The sequence below is a fragment of the Papio anubis genome, chromosome 1, assembly GCF_008728515.1.
Source record: "Papio anubis isolate 15944 chromosome 1, Panubis1.0, whole genome shotgun sequence".
NCBI lineage: Eukaryota > Metazoa > Chordata > Mammalia > Primates > Cercopithecidae > Papio > Papio anubis.
The window spans coordinates 33,345,193-33,363,185 of NC_044976.1; the positions used below are offsets into that span (position 1 = coordinate 33,345,193).

Genomic DNA, 17,993 nt, shown 5'->3' on the forward strand with positions numbered 1-17,993 from the left:
AGTGTTCCTCCCACCTCACGCTCCTGAGTAGCTGGGACTACAGGTACAGTGCCACCATGCCTGGGTAATTTTTGTTTTTTTTGTAGAGATAGGGTTTCACCATGCTGCCCAGGCTAGCTACTCCCAAACTCTGGGGCTCAAGCAACTCTCCTGCCTTGGCCTCCCAAAGTGCTGGGATTACCGATGTGAGCCACCAAGCCTGGCCCTTTTGGCTATTCATGCTGTTATAAACATCTGCATACAAGTTATTAAGCAAATATGTTTTCGTTTCTCTTGGGCATTGGAATTGCTGGGTCACATGGTGACTCTATGTTTATTTGCCGAATTGCAAGACTGCTTTCCAACATGGCTGCACCAGTTTACATTTCCACCAGTGGTATATGAGGGTTTCCGTTTCTGCCCCCTGCTCCCCTGGCCCAAGACGGAGTCTCACGCTGTCACCCAGGCTGGAGTGCAGTGGCACGATCTCGGCTCACTACAAACTCCACCTCCCAGGATAAAATGATTCTCCTGCCCCAGCCTCCCAAGTAGCTGGAATTACAGGCACGCACCACCACACCTGGCTAATTTTGTATTTTCAGCAGAGTCGGAGTTTTGCCATGTTGGCCAGGCTAGTCTTGAACTCCTGACCTCAAGTGACCCACCCACCTTGGCCTCCCAAAGTGCTGGTTTTACAAGCATGAGCCACCATGCCTGGTCTTGATTCTAGCCTTTCTAGTGATTGTAAAGTGGTTTTGATTGGATTTCCCTATGACTAATAATGTCTAGCATCTTTTTATGTGCTTATTAGCCACTTACTAATCTTCCTTGAGAAATATCTATTCACCTTCTTTGCCTTTTTCTTTTTGAGATGGAGTCTCACTCCATCACCCAGGCTGGAGTGCACTACAACCTCCACCTCCTGGGTTTAACCAATTCTCTTGCCTCAGCCTCCCAAGTAGCTGGGATTACAGGTACCAGCCACCACACCTGGCTAATTTTTTGTATTTTTAGTAGAGTCAAGAGTTTCACTATGTTGGTCAGGCTTGTCTCGAACTCCTGGCCTCAAGTGATCTGCCTGCCTTGGCCTCTCAAAGTGCTGGGATTACAGGCATCAGTGCCTATGTCTTAAGTGTGTTTATTAAATATTCTTATTTTTTTCATTTTTTTGAGACAGGGAGACAGGGTCTTGCTCTGTCACCAGGCTGGAGTGCAGTGGTGCTATTACAGTTCACTGCAGCCTCAACCTTTTGGGCTCAAGGGATCCTCCCACCTCAGCCTCCTGAATAGCTGGCACTACAAGTGGGTGTCACCACATGCACCTTATTTTTAAATTTTTTTGTAGAGTCAGGGTCTTGCCATGTTGTGCAGGATGGCTTTGAACTCCTGGCCTCAAGTGATCCTCCTGCCTGAGCCTCCCAAAGTGCTGGGATTATAGGCACGAACCACCAGGCCCAGCCAGTCCTAAGTATTCTTTATATATTCTACATACAAGTCCCTTATCAGCTGCATGATTTGCAAATATTTATGGGTTTTGTTCTCATATTGAGGGCTTCAATCCATTTTTCAATTTTTGTATATGGTGTGAGGTGGGGTCTAACTTTATTATTTTACATGTGGCTACCTTGTTTCCCAGCACCACTTGTTGAAAAGACCATTATTTCTCCATCGGATTTTGGTACCCTTGTTGAAAATCAGCTGACCATATGCGTGAGCGTTTATTTCTGGACTCTCAATTCTATTACTGTAAGTCTATGCTTGTGCTAATACAACAGCCTTGATTACCATTGCTTCATAGTAAGTTTTGAAATCAGAAATGTGAATTCGACTTTGTTCAAGATTTGTTTCCAAGATTGTTTTGGCTATTCTGGCTGTTAAAATTCTATGTGATTTTTACAATCAGTTTATCAATTTCAAGAAATCAGCTAGGACTATGCTGAAATCTGTAGCCTACTAGTTTGTGAAGTATTACCATGTTAACAATGTTGTTATGGAATATTTCCCCAATTATATGTGTTCTTTCCACAATTTCTTTTCCTCTCAATCTTTTAGTTATTTCAATAGTGCTGTGCTGCTTCAAGTCTGTTTAGAACTAAACCTGTTTTAGATACAAAACATTATGTGCCATTTTGTTAAAATGTGGGCTTTGCCATGTTTTAAGTTCTAGGCTTCTCCACCCTTAAAGACTATTGTTCTGGAACACCTGAGTGAGGTATTGCCAAGTACTTAACATACCAACTAATCAACAACCCTGCTAAGCAGCAATTCTTGGACTTAATTCTACTTACCATTTGAGGTTAAGTACACTTGCAACAAATGAATGGCCTCTCCTGGGACTTCCATGCCATTCAGTACTTAGGCTCTTTCTAATTGTTCCCTATGGACTACATGATCTGAAAGTTAAATTTCCTCCCTTGCTATCAAAAAACTGCTAATCAGGCTCTTCTAATTACATGGTATACTAAGGGAAACATCCTTTTTGCCTGTGAACCTTGGTCACTGGTAGACTTGAAAATACCACATGCTCCTTTTGCACCCTTAGGCACTGCTAAATGTTTTGCATCATTTTCTCTCAATGACCCTGTGAAAAAGGTGTTTTGCAGATGAGCAAACTACAACTAAACAAATTTGTGAGATAATACAGCTAGGCAAATTGCAGAAATAATGTATTAATTCTGGTAGTATGATCTCACATACCCCTAACCAGTACAATATACTTCATATTGTTTTTGCCTTGAGATCCACAAGGCTTCAGACCCACAGGGAAAACTAAGTATTAACAGAATTGAGCCACCGGGTGCGGTGCTGTAATCCCAGCACTTTTGGGAGGCCGAGGCAGGCGGATCACAAGGTCAGGAGATTGAGACCATCCTGGCTAACACGGTGAAAACCCCATCTCTACTAAAAATACAATAAATTAGCTGGGCGTGGTGGCAGGCGCCTGTAGTCTCAGCTACTCGAGAGGCTGAGGCAGAATGGCGTGAACCCAGGAGGTGGAGCTTGCGGAGAGCCCACATTGCACCACTGCACTCCAGCCTAGGCGACAGAGCCACTGGGTCTCAAAAACAAAACAAAACAAAACAAAAAACCCAGAATTGAGCCCAATGACTCCAAGAAGATTCTTTTTTTTTTTTTTTTTTGGGACAGAGTCTCGCTCTGTCGCCCAGGCTGGAGTGCAGTGGCGCGATCTCGGCTCACTGCAAGCTCCGCCTCCCGGGTTCACGCCATTCTCCTGCCTCAGCCTCCCGAGTAGCTGGGACTACAGGCGCCCACAACCGCGCCCGGCTAATTTTTTGTATTTTTAGTAGAGACGGGGTTTCACCGTGGTCTCGATCTCCTGACCTTGTGATCCGCCCGCCTCGGCCTCCCAAAGTGCTGGGATTACAGGCGTGAGCCACCGCGCCCGGCAAGAAGATTCTTGATTTGGGTGTAAGCTGACCTATTTAAAAAATACAAAGCATGAAAAAAATTGACCAGATCTTGGTCTTATTCCTGGGAGTAACTGTACACAGCTTCTCAAATTTCATGGGATGAGTGGATGATGTACCTTAACTCTTCCTTTGTGGCTATTTCAAATAATCTCAAGCAAACCTAAATTTTTTTGCTCAACTGAAGCAAAACAATTGTCTGAAATTCTGCAACATTAGTAATGAGGCCCCAAATTAAAGTCCACAGGTAAACACAGCAACACAAATACCTTTAAGCGTGAGCCTCAGATCTCATCCTGATCCTGAACAAATGCTTTAGTGAGCGCTTGCTTTGGCAGAACATACTGTAAAACTGGAACGTTTTGTGTGAGGCCGAGCGCAGTGGCTCACACCTGTAATCCCAGCACTTTTGGGAGACGAGTTGGACAGATGACCTGAGGTCAGGAGTTTGAAACAAGCCTGCCCAACATGGTGAAACCTCGTCTCTACTAAAAATTTAAAAATTAGCTGGGTGTGGTGGTGCACACCTGTAATCGCAGCTACTTAGGAGGCTGAAGTAAAATTGCTTGAACGCGGGAGGTAGAGGTTGCACTGAACCTTTTGAGATGGTGCCACCGTACTCCAGCAATCTGGGCAAGAGGGAGACTTAGTCTCCAAAAAAAAAAAAAAAAAAAAAAAAACCCAAATAAAAAAAAATTAGTGTACGAGACTAACAGCTTGGCAAGTTTTGGTATAAGGTCTCCAAGAGTGAAGGGGACAGGTAATTTGTCTACAATTTCTACTAAGCAGTTTTTATAGTCAATTCCAGATTTTTCCTTACATTTAGATATTCTCAAAAATTACCCAGATCACACTCCATTATCAAATTTTGACTTCCAGAAATTGACAGCCCTTCATTACTACTCAGGTCAATCAAACCACAGTAGAGTCCTCCCTTGTCTGCAAGGAGATACGTTCCAAGATCCCCCCACAGTGGATACCCAAAACCACAAATGGTACCAAAGCCTGGCCTAGCCTACATGGCCTTTTTTTTTTTCTTGGATGGCAAATAGCATATTCAGCATGAATATACTGTATCCAACATTCCCAGTATCCCATCCAAGGTGGGAAGGACAGGATGCCTCTCAGAAAAGCACACAATTTAAAAATTAATAACTCTGAGATTGTGGTTAACCATGGTTGCAGATAAGGGGATATGACTATATTGTTATTTGACTATGCTTGTTTGTGAAGCGATGTGTGACTATCTCATAACCATCATCTGATAGTTTGCACACACAGAAGTTGGAAATACAAAATGCTATGTCTGAAATCCAATCAAGGAGAAGTATGTAGGTAGTAATTGCTAAATTATAACATGCTAATTTTAGAAATAAAAATTACAGAGTGAAGGCAAATATCTAAAAAGGACCATAAAAATTGATCAGTAATTGAGACTGAGAGCAGCACTGCCAAGTCACAATAGGATCCTGAATTATACTTAATCTGGTTCTGTGTCTGTAATACAGACTTTTTTTAAAAAAAATGTCACTTTGAATACGTTGAAGTCAGGAAAATTCTAGAAAATAAATGAGTACTAAAAAAAACAAAAACAAAACCATAGGATAATTAGGATAATGTCTTTATTAATGAGAATGAAACGTTCATTCCTCCTTCCACTCCTTCTTGTTGGTTTTCTGGACACAGCTCACCTGATCCTGCTAATTAAAGGGTATGATTACTCCAAAGGATACAAGAATCAGAGTTACCAAATTCTCAAACATAACATTATATAACTGTCAAGTGAACTAATACCAAAGAAATCTTATTAATTGGCCAGGCATGGTGGCTCATGCCTGTAATCCCAGCACTTTGGGAGGCCAAGGAGGGCGGATCATGAGGTCAGGAGATCGAGACCATCCTGGCTAACACGGTGAAACCCCATCTCTACTAAAAATCAGCTGGGCGTGGTGGTGGGTGCCTGTAGTCCCAGCTACTCGGGAGGCCGAGGCAGGAGAATCGCTTGAACCCAGGAGGTAGAGGTTGCAGTGAGCCAAGATCGCACCATTGCACTCCAGCCTGGGCAACAAGAGTGAAACTCCGTTTCAAAAACAAAAAAATAAATAAATAAAGGTTCCCACATTAGTATTATTTTTGTTCCACCCAAGCGCCTTTCTTTCTGAAGACAGTTTAACAGGCTAAGAATCATTCAACTTACCTAGAAACGTTGTCAGTCTAACTGCTTGTGGCTTCCCTCCTTGATTGGCTCACGCTGTGTGATGTCTTGAGAAGTATCTATCCACCTATAACAAAAAATGTAACTTACTCACTGCAGCCTCAATCTCCCAGGATCAAGCAATCCTCCCACCTCAGCCTCCAAGGGAGCTGGGACCACAGGCACACACCATCACACCTGGCTATTTTTTTTTTCTGTAGAGACATGGGCTCACTATTTTGCCCAGGCTGGGCTCAAGCAATCCTCCTGCTTCTGCCTCCCAAAGTGCTAGGAATGTAGGTGTAAAGCCATCATGCCTGACCTTCTCCTACATTTTCTTTACATCTTAAGTGTAAGTAAAAAAAGAATTATGGGAATTTTAGATAGAGTCTAAAATTGAATTGAGTATCGAGAATATGGCCTTTCCACTTAAGTCAAGCTTTCTTTTCTGTTCTATGATTGTTATATAACCATCCACCATTTTTGAATTATACTGTTTGACATTTGTTTAATGCCTCTCACTTGCTTTCTCACATACATCCCTATTTTCAAACCAAAATACAGAGATATTACCTTAGAAAAGGTAAACATCTCAAATACCAAAATTTCACCCCACATATCTAAATGAAATTATTTAAATCAAACTCAAAAGCCTCTAGGGTTAAGATTTCTAAGGAAACTTACTTCATGTGAACGAGCACTCCAGTATCAGCCAACATCAATCATTCTTACCTAAAGAATAATGAGAAAAAGTTAATATAAAAGACAAGGGTATAAAAATAAAGGTCTGAAAATGCTAGTCAACTTCAAAATTTAAAGAGTAAAATTCCAGAGATAAAGACTGGGGGTAAGTTACAGCATTAAAAAAAAATAGGAAGAAACTTCATGGGGGGGGAAATCTAAAATTATTCTTACATAAAATAAGTAGACACCTGAATTAGAATGAAAACTGCATTTTCTTTAAAATGTAAAAGCCTAACTCTTATTTTCACCAGTCTGAGCACAAGTTTGACTGCAACCCAAAATATACTATCCCTTATGTGAAGGTATGTGACAACGTTGACCTCACCAAATGAGTTTTAACATCAGCTCTTTTTTCATATGAAAGCACATATCCTGCTCCCCATTCAAGTATGTCTTCCATTGTCAGGCGGGCTGACCACCTTCAGCAGGAGTCCTCCAAGAGTGCCCAACTCCCCTTCCCACAGTACACAATGCTGCAGTAGTTGTCCTGCAATCCTTTGTATTTACCTCATTCTTTCCCGTCTAAGTCCTCACTGAGTTTTAAAGTTAGGGCCGGAAAAGCTATGCCTTACTGGGACAGCAAGGAACCAATTATTTTCTGAGGAAGAAGACATTCATTCACCTTCACTATATGCCTGGCAGGGCCACAGTGCACAAAACAAAGATCAGCCTTCATTCAAGTTCCAGGTTTTTCTTCCTCCCTGAATGATTACTGCAAAGGGTATATGAAATAAGAGTTCCCTGTTGCACATGTACCATCCATAAGGGATACTATATCGTTTTGCATTCTTCCCCCCATTCTCCATATTATCCTATCCTACGTCCAAGCCCTTTTCACTCTCAAAAAAAAAAAAAAAAAATCAATCTTTTTTTTCAGCACTGGTGTTGAAAAGCAACGCTTTTATGGTTTAATGGTTTACCAGCAACTGTTGAGATTTCCAGTTGAGTCTTAAAAATTGCCAATCATTATCTAGCAGCAATGACAGATGATTAGGAGCAGTCAAATCCTCTGAATTCTTTCCCTAATAGGCAGCCATTTGAGAACTGCACTAGCTGACATCACTAAAACATTATCAGCTAAAGCCAAAACCAAATAAAGGCCCAGAACAACATCCTGGCTCTCTAAAACCTGTCCAAAATCATTAAGGGAAAGGCAGTAAATGCAGGACTGTGGATCATGTCACTGCAGCTGACAATGATTAACAATAGGAGACATGCAACCCCCATTAAGGTTAAAAGTCCAAAACCAGTCACACGCATCTCTTTATTGGGGAAAAGTGAGACTATTATGCATTCTTGGTAGGTCTGCAACCTTGCATGAAGAGCACCCATTGCATTTCTTTCATCTTTCAGAAAGCACCGGTATCTGTTCCAAGGGCCTAACAGTACGAAAATACATTCTGGCATCACACCTCTGAACCCAAGACTGCTCTCATTAAAAATAATTTTGGTTTGTAACAAGATTATGAAATACAATGCAAGCACCTCAGTATAGCATTATTACTGAAACCCACTTAATTCCCAGCTTTTTGACTGAGTTTTTGTAAAAAACCCACTGCACTAAGATTCACAATTCATTGATAGATACAAATTAAAGCTAGTAAGAACACACTAACGTCACAAGTTTCTCATTCTAAAGTGCAAAAGCCTAATCATCTTAAAGTGAACAGGATAAGGCAAAATTAACCCCCCACCCCAATGAAGTTCCTGAAGTCCATATATTATAGCAAGTACATTCTCTAAAAATTGTTACTGACTGGTTAAGAAATAGGCCTGAGTTTTTATTTCTAACACCCAATCACTAAACCACGGCAGCAAGCACTGGCCACCGATTTAATGGATTACGACACAGGAAACCCCAATCAGGGTTCTATGTAACTTAGTGATACTCATGTCACTAATATTGAGCATTATACTTGATCTGCATTATATTATTGATATGCAGAAGCTAAACTAGTCATCATTTGCTCTTTCATCAGTAGAGTCCAAAGTCGTTGGCTTGAATGGACTACATGTTAAAAGTACAAGTCTGTCCCCACCTTGTGAATTGCTTGCCAACGAGCAAGCTCTTTTTCTTGATACACAGAAGAAAATTATCATAGTCATGAAGGTTTCATCAGCATTTATGCAAAGTAAACCGCTTTCCAGTTACAGAGCAGAAACATTATAAATGAAAGCTGTCTCTCATGTATGCTAGCTAAAAACCAGTTCAGAGACCAAAAAGTTGAAGTGAGGTCTGGAACAACAGTTGATGCAAAGTCCTAAGCAACAGAAGAAGTGCTTTTGAAGACTTAGGTTTTCTTGTAAACATTTTGGACTATAACATCACATCCCTAAAGCTAAGGGAACCAAATTCAAAAAGCTACTCTGAACATATGCAGTCACCCTACAGAAACGACGATGTCTTATGATTGGGAATGATTCCCAAAATGTATTCGACTGTAGTCAAGTCAATGTTCCACACCACCTTCCCCCAGGTTTAGAGTATAGACATATTTAGACAAGTCCCATAACTTGAACTATTCACATTAGATTCCCATCTAAGCCCAAGTTAGTAACAATGGTGTTTTCATGAAGCCCATGTTTCTAAAAATTTTAAATCGCATTACAAAAAAACCTGTACTTTCAGTTCATCTCAACTCGTAGAATTACCAAGATTGCATACTGAAATTACTGATATTGCCGATCTATGGGCAGGTCAGTTTGCTACAATAAAGACTAATTATCACATGCTATACGGCCCATATCAAGGTGCTAAAAGCACCCTAGTTCCCACGTAGAGTTTAGTTCCCTCTCCCCCACACCACTGATGTGTTCCATGTTATCTTCAGTTACAATGCAACTAAAGGAAACCACACAATTGAGTCAGATATACCAAAGAATCAAGTTTGCACTTTTTATCTGAGAACTGCAACAGCACTGAATTCTGCCTAACAAATTACAGCTCTAACCCCACACCCACACAGTTTTGATGTAAGCTAGCTTTACCATACAAGTGTTAGGTGCTGCACTGTAATTTCATTGTCAGAAGTGTGATGCCAGAATGCCCACGGAATAAAAGTACATAGCAAGTCACCAAGTTAGATTATATTGCTTGTTACCTACCTGTATGCAGTCGGCAATGAGAATCTTGGAGCAAGCAGGAATACTACATCCGGGTCCTAATGTCCATTGCCATTTGCGGTACTACGTTCCTCACAGTTACGCACTGCAGAAATGCTGGCTAAATGCAGTTATGTAGCAGGCCACTACTTTAATAGTGCATGATTGCAGTCCAAGAACACCAGAAGACATTCTGCCACAACTTAGTGGCTTGCCCAAGAAAAGCCAAGTATCTAAATTTTAATCTGCCATAATATGCCACTTAAAAATTGCACAGGCGTAACATTACAATTTCCCCATTTTTTAACTGTTTATATTAGTCGTACAATACATCTATAAAGAGTGGTGGGCTTTGTAGTACTTCTCAGGAGTTTAATTAATGTTCTAAGCAAAGAGGATTATGGTTTCACTAACATGAGCCAATGGGCTATGCTTATAAAATACCTATTAAATACACTGGGGTCTTAAGAGTACGTACTTTGTAAAGATTGGGAGAAGTAGTATAAAACACAACCAGTGTTCCTCTTAAAATTACGAGACAGTGGAGAAGAGGAAATGGGGACAAGTGGTTTCTTTAAATGAGAAAAATGGCTAAAATACTTCAAAATTGCTACCTCCCCTTTCCCACCCCAAGTTTCAGATAAACTACTTATTAAGATTATTTAAATTCACATTAGGCTAAAAACTATCATGTATACATTGAAGACTTATTGAAAGTCTATTTGAGTAAGCTTACAACCCTGGGTACATTGCTGTTTCAGTGATGAAAGTCAAATGTCATTTGAAACTAAGCAACATTATTTGCTAAACAACGTTTAGCAACTCTACAGTCCACAGTAAGGGTATCAAAAGCCACAACTTTCAGGAGATTATCCATTAGCATCCTTCACCACTCTTCAAAGGTACAGTACTACCAAAAGCTTATTTTAGGGGGTCTGTGCCAGCATCCCTTATAAAGAAAGGCATGTAATCTGAAAAATAAACTGAAACATTAATTTTATAGGCAGATTTTCCCATTTCCCAACCAGCCCCCACCCACACATTCAAAAAGTTCACCCTCTGTGGGTGTCCCACGAACACCCCTTATTTCCTTGTCTTTAGTAGAGTCCCTAACTATATAATTCAACCAAACTGTAATGGATTCCTTTCTAATCAAGACCCTTGTTTCCATACAGAAAATCTCTTATGTATCACCAATTAATAATCTGTTTTGGGACAAAACTTCCTCATTGATATAACCATGGTAAAACTACTCATATTTCCAAGTGTGTTGGTGAATGAAATAATGAGCATTATTTTCTAATGAGATTCTCTCCCTTAGCACACCATGTACCTGTCAGTCATACAACCAGAATTTAGTGAGATGCTTTTATACACTAGTGTTTACTTTCAGCATTATCCTGTTTCCTATGCAGAAAGTGCTCGGATTGTTCCAACAATAGGTCTTCTTTTGTACACAGACACAATACTAAACTTCAGCATGTTAATAAAGGTTTGACTTAGAATTTTTCTTTTGCCAATTAGCACCAAGAACAGAGGTGAAAAGGAGGAAGACACATTCCATAGTAAGAGTTCTATAATGTACAGATTTGAATGGAACATAACTAAGAACAAAGCCAAACCATTCAATTACTTTACCTACTGTTAGGAAGTTGTCCCTCTAACATATTTACACTGGTAAATCAGGCTCCTATTATACTAACAGGCAACAATAAACCATCTACTTTAATAGTCAAAGTCTCTTGTTCTAATGGAAGGGGGTTCAATGAAGTTGACAATTAACTGACAACACCATGGAAACATTCCAAGCCTTTAACGTGGTAGGAAGGGATATTTGTACTGTGTAGCATGAGCAACTTTCTCCAGATTTAGTGCTACATCAAAAGGAAACTAAGTAAAAACAAGTTAACAAATTTACAGTAAGAATGATTATCTGCAACCCTATTTGTTAACAGTCACCACTAGCTTAGAAGAGAACCAATAGACTTTTATAGTCCTATAGATTTTGCCCAACAGAAGTAGCACAAGGAGATGTAAAAGTTACAGAGTACAAATGTATATATAACTAAACCTACTTCAGTTACTGAACCTTTTTTTTGAGACAGTGTCTCGCTCTGTTGCCCAGGCTGGAGTGCAGTGGCACGGTCTCAGCTCATTGCAACCTCCATCTCCCAGGTTCAAGCAATTCTCCTGGCTCAGCCTCCCGAGTAGCTGGGATTACAGGCGCCTGCCACCACGCCCAGCTAATTTTTTGTATTTGTAGTAGAGACAGAGGTTCACCATGTTGGCCAGGCTGGTCTTGAACTCCTGACCTCAGATGATCCACTTGCCTCGGCCTCCCAAAGTGCTGGGATGACAGGCGTGAGCCACCGCGCCCAGCCCAGTTACTAAACCTTCTTATTTTCAAGTTTCATTTTTTAGACTACACCCCATCTTTATAAATCACTTGAATACATGAAAAGGCTTCATGTTTAACAATCTTTAATTCAAATGTAAAAGTTCAATACAAGCCATTTATTGGGCTTGAAATTTGTTGGTCTTTTAAAAACAAGAAATGGGGAAATGCAACAAAATGATCTTTCCACTTTTCAAAAGCTTTCAAGTAAAGGATAGATCATAGGGCCATAAAAGATCCATTTAATCAAACCCACTTTCACCTCCTACCAATTGTCTTACACCCATTCCACAATCTTAATACATATTCCTGAATGAAGATTTACAGTTCAGCTTTGCTTACATAACCATTTAAAAATACTTAGCACCAGCGTGCTTCCTATATGCCAAACAAATCATGAAACTACTTCAATATGCATTTCTTCTTTTTAAAACAAAGGGGGCAGTTATTTGTAGAAAGCAATACTTAGCCTCCAGATAAATTTCCCAGAAATGGCATATGCCATTCAAAGGCCTAGACACTCTCATGCTTTCAATGTGGAATACCTAGCCTAATGTGCATAGAAGCATGAATGGCAAAGTTGAAGATCAATATTATAACTATTTTTCTATTTATTTGAAGCACAGTAAAAAAAAAAAAAAAAAAAAATGGTACACTTTGGAAATTCAGTGGCACAAGGTACACTGCCATAACTTGAGGGACATTATACAGTAAAAAAGAAAAAAAAAGGAAATAAAAAGGAAAAAAAATTCTCCTGTTCCAAACACTGCATTACATCATTTTACCTGCCCAAACAGACCATTTACAAATATTAGGTCAATAAACTGCTAACATCCATAAAAAGGTAGCTTTCTTACTAAAATGCAAGAATTTAAAAGATTGGTATCTAAACAAAAGACAAAACAAACTGGAATGAAAGCCTAAATATCACATCTAAAACCGGGGTTTTTTGTTTGGGCCTTCGTACTCTTCTCTCCCTCTACCATATCCTGCTGGAGTTCCAGGCCCCATTCCTCTAGGACCCTGTCCACCCACAGGCCCCGCACCTCCCTGCCCAAAGCGCTCAGTACGCTATTGGAACAGTAATTAACAGTTCATTATAAGTAGTTGATGTCCATGTGTGTTAAGTAAATATTTTAGAAGGTTCCGTAGTCAACGTTCGTCGATACAATCACCAATGAGTCGATCCACAGGTACCGGGAACATAGAAAGGAAAAAAGGGTAATTTGAAAATTAGTTTACGATAATACATGCCTTGTGGTATGTTCCCACTTGAGCCATTCTCATACACCTGTTTCAAAGAACAGATCTTCCCTGTAGTGCTAAAAAATTTAAGAATTAGTGCAGATGTGAAAATCCATTCCAAAATGAGTTCTAAGAAATTTCACATCAGATTAACCCAATGAAAAGCTTGCAAACTCTCACTTTCAACATCTGAACAGGAAATTTAATTTCCAAGTAAGCCTAACAAGCCCAACCAGAGATTCAATTCACTCAATGAAGTGACAAAGACCTACTCACCAGTTAGTGGCATGTGCTGCTTAAGAAACCTTGTGCTTTTCAAGATCTTAAGACACATCTGCTAAGTTGCAGAAAACTTAAAAGGTTGAAAGTTTTAATAAAATGCTACCAGACTACAAAAAGAAAAAGCATAAAAGACTAATAGATTTAGTCACTTAACCGGCACAATAACTTGATCAAAAAACTTGTGTTGCCGAATTCTCACAGGCATACTACCTTCAGAGCCATCTTACTATATAACCAGAGACAACTACATTCTCAGCACTATCCTATATTGTTGCAAACTGAATGAACAAACCCCACCCACCTTCAGCAGTCCATCTTTTCCCTTAGGTCTTTGAAAAGTACAGACACTTTGCTGTAATTCCATGTTTTAGATACTTCCCAGTGAAACACCAAGCTAAAGTAACTGCAATAAAGCAGTGAGTGACTTCATTATTCCCATCTCATTTTACGTAATTCTAGAGACAGAAGTTTTCAATAGAAACGTATGTGCCTCAACAGCAGACCCCTCAGGTATGCAAACACAGCAGCCTACACTGTTTTTCTCATTCCATTTATAACAGACCAGTTACTATGAGTATTACTCCAAATAAAAAACTAAAATGGCAGCAGGGTTTAACTGTTCCTATACACAATTTCAACTTCTTTAAAACAAAATACTATAGAGCTACTCAAAATGACTAAACCGTAATCTTTTTTATAAGATTTTTTACAAAATCTTACAAATTACAGGGTTTTTGGCTCATTGTTCTGTATTCTACCTCTAAGAGCTAAAAAAAGAAAAATTTGGGGCTTTCATAATTATGTTAATTACAACAGCTGAGAACCCAGGAGCTATCAGCTACCTGTTACCTAGAATATAAACCTTTAATTGTGAGAACATAAGGTCAAATTAGATTTTACACATTGCCTAACAATCTGTCTTTAGGAAGATTATTATTAAACCAAAATGTTACCCACATACTCTGAAAAATCTGAAGAAAGCCCACAGTATTACATTTTACCCAACCAGCCATTTATAATTCTAACTTTAATTCCCAAAAAGTCTTAGGTAGATTATAAACAGGTGAGGTCCTTTACTAAATCCTTATGTTTCTATTTATAAAATGAATCTTATGAGCTACACACTGCAGCTCCCCTCCTTTGCCAAAAGCCTGTAGTGAACTCATCACATTCAATTCAGCTATAAAAATGCACTCTCTAAACCCACCAAAATTCAGTCCTAGCGATTTGTAAAGCCCTAACGCAGCCACTCACGCCAGTTCAACTGATTATTCTAAGCATCTGACAGACTATATTTACAGCTGAAACATGATAGCATCAAGAAGGTTCAGATCAAATGCACACCATTAGTATGCTTAAAAATTGTTGATTTTTGCTACTCTGTAGCAAAATGGAGATGTCAGTTGATTTTAGAAGGTATACCTACAGACAGGCCCAACAGGTGGGAAACGACGAGTCAAAACACTCAATTCCCTTTTCATAGGGTAGAAGCCACACCAAATATAGGTCAAAGTCCTACACATCACTAAAACATGCCTAAAGCTTCAAACTACAAGTCTGATTCCTACTTATGGCAAATACCAGCTTAAAGAATGACAGTTTGCCATTTGATTATTCTCACTTGGATGTAGAATAATCAGATACATTATCTAGCATCTAGAATTTGGATTTGCCATGCACTACAGTTCAAAAGCACCTAAATCTACTTATTGCCAAAGGTAATTCCACATACTACTAACAGCATTGACTCCTTGTTGGCAACCTGTTTAGGTTACCACACACCGAGTTCTTCTATGTTGCCAAAGTATTCCTCAATATTACATATTTATGTATGAAATTGGTAGGGGAAACTAAGAGGTCCAGTCACCTACTATTTAAAAAAAAAAAAAAAAACCACACCTAAGTTGTGAAAACGAGATTTTCCTTGGTACTACGTCCCACAGGATACATTACCATGTCACTTCCCATCATGGAACCACTCATGGTTGCTGGTGGAACGCCAGGATTAGCTTCATAACCTATGCCACCACCACCACCTAGAGGTGGAAATTTCTGGCCTCCTGAACCATAGGGATCTAGAAAACAAAAATAGTGGTTACAACTCCACCAGAACACCACTCTCTACTTATGTCGTTAAATTTAAATTTCATACTTACCTCCCATGTTCATCGCTCCTCCGCCACCCATTCTCATGTCTCTTTCCCTCTGCAAGAAAAAAAATTCCTTTCAATATACCAGTACCACACCCAAACCAAGCATTCTGAAGAACTGAAAAATTTTCAAGAGTTAAATAAAAAAACATGGCAAAGTTCAAAAAGTTCATCATCTGAATTATTTTTGAAATCAATATTCTGGAAACTAAGTTAGACTCAATTATCCAAAGACCTATAAAACTTCCTACTCAAGGCCGGGAGCGGTAGCTCACGCCTGTAATCCCAGCACTTTGGGAGGCCAAGGCAGGCAGATCATCTGAGGTCAGGAGTTCGAGACCAGCCTGGCCAACATGGCAAAACGCCGTCTCTACTAAAAGTAAAAAAAATTAGCCAAGTGTGGTGGCAGGCACTTGTAATCCCAGCTACTCGGGAGGCTGTGGCAGGAGAATCACTTGAACCCAGGAGATAGAGGTTGCAGTGAGGCAAGATCAAGCCACTGCACTCCAGCCTGGGTGACAAGAGCAAAACTCTGTCTCCAAACACAAAAAACTTCCTATTCAATTAAATCCTCTGACCTATACAAGACAAACATAATATACTTGATTAAAAAAAAAAAAGAAAAAGAAAAAAAACAGAAAATCACTGTAATTTGATATTTAAATTTCCTGTATTTCCTTCTAGGTACCTGCAAGTTCTATAGACAACTCCAATTAGAAGGCCGTAAAGGTTGACTTACTGGATCCATGTAGCCCATTCGGCTGTAACTTTCCTCTCTTTGGCGCCTCATTTGCTCTTCCATCTCACGTTGACGAATCATCATCTCTTCCTCTCTTCTACGTCGTTCCTCCTCTTGCCTAGAAATACCCATCAAGCACATAACTGAAGTGTTATCCACATCTTTTATAATTCAATGTGAAGAAACATAGCAGCTGGCCTAAGAACTAGGTTAGAGCTAAAAAACACAAAGGTTTAGAGTGAGTCTACGGGCATAGTACTAAAGACATTCTGGCAAAGAATGTAGGCTTTATTAAGGAAAATCTCACACTGTATTCCACTTTAAGTGTTAAACCAACACTGACATGATATTTAACCTTTGTATTTTGCCTGACCTAAAAAACTAGGTACATCTTTTTCATAAATGTCAGAATATAAATGTTAGTGCATAAATCAAGTTTTAAGACCAGGGTTGGTAATTCATGCCTGTAATCTCATAATCTCAGTACTTCAGGAGGCCACGAGTTTGACACCAGCCTAGACTCCATCTCCACAAAAGAGAAGAAAAAAAAAAAATTAGCTGGGGGGTGGTGGCCTGTGCCTGAAGTCCCAGCTGCTTAGGAGGATTGCTTGAGCTCAGAAGTTTGAGACTACAGTGAGCTATGATCACGCCACTGCACTTCAGCCTGGGCCCATCTCAAAAAAGGAAGGAAAAAAATGGCCAAGTATGGTGGCTCATGCCTGTAATCCTAGCACTTTGGGAGGCAGAGGCAGGCAGATCACTTGAGGTCAGGAGTTCAGGGCCAGCCTGGCCAATATGACGAAACCCCGTTATCTACTAAAAATACAGAAAGAATTAGCCAGGTGTCGTGACACATGCCTGCAATCCCAGCTACTCAGGAGGCTGAGGCAAGAGAATCGCTTGAACCCAGGAAGCAGAGGTTGTGGTGAGCTGAGATTGCACCACTGGACTCCAACCTGGCCAACAGTGATACAGATTTTTTGTTGTTGTTTTTGAGACAAGAGTCTCACTCTGTCGCCCAGGCTGGAGAGCAGTGGCACAATCTCACCTTACTGCAAGCTCTGTCTCCCGGCTTCACACCATTCTCTGCCTCAGCCTCCCAAGTAGCTGGGACTACAAGCACTTGCCACCACGCCCAGCTAATTTTTTGTATTTTCAGTAGAGTATTTTCAGTTTCACCATGTTAGCCAGGATGGTCTCTATCTCCTGACCTCGAGATCCGCCCGTCTCAGCCTCCCAAAGTGCTGGGATTACAGGTGTGAGCCACTGTGCCCAGAGTGATACATTTCTAAGGGAAAAAAAAAAAAGAAATGAAGGTTTAAACCTTAAACACAATTTTACCTCAACTGCATTTCTTTACGTTTCTGCATTTCTTGATTGTGAAGTTCTTCCATGCGTCTTAATTCTTCCTGTCGTCTCATCAGATCTGAACATTGGAAAATATTTTGGATTCTCATTAACAAGGTTCTAACAGGGTGAAAAAACAATTGACCTTAGCAGTGACGTAGCAGTGATGTTCATGCGGGTATCTTTTTACCTTGGCGCAAAAGATTTGCCTGATGTTCATGATAGGCATCTTCCATTTCACTTTCCAATTTGTCTTTTGCATCCTTCATGTTTTTTTTCAACTTGTTCCCTTTGCTGTTTTTCCATTTCATCCAAAGACTTCCATCGCTGAGAATATTCGTACTCAAACGTACCATGCTGGGCAAAACGAGGAGGGGTTTCTCTCTCC

At 40.0% G+C, this 17,993-nt stretch overlaps 1 protein-coding gene across 1 annotated transcript in view; it reads right to left on the reverse strand.

Moving 5' to 3' along the window:
• Window positions 1-5,012: 5,012 nt before the first annotated feature.
• Window positions 5,013-17,993, reverse strand: part of SFPQ (splicing factor proline and glutamine rich) — a 13,788-nt gene continuing 807 nt past the window's right edge. Inside the window, 9 exon segments of the mRNA XM_031664358.1 lie at window positions 5,013-5,107; window positions 5,605-5,689; window positions 6,286-12,913; window positions 15,323-15,444; window positions 15,526-15,574; window positions 16,259-16,376; window positions 17,600-17,684; window positions 17,796-17,880; window positions 17,882-17,989. Coding sequence (XP_031520218.1) covers window positions 12,776-12,913; window positions 15,323-15,444; window positions 15,526-15,574; window positions 16,259-16,376; window positions 17,600-17,684; window positions 17,796-17,880; window positions 17,882-17,989 — 705 coding nt within the window. The 3' untranslated portion in view covers window positions 5,013-5,107; window positions 5,605-5,689; window positions 6,286-12,775.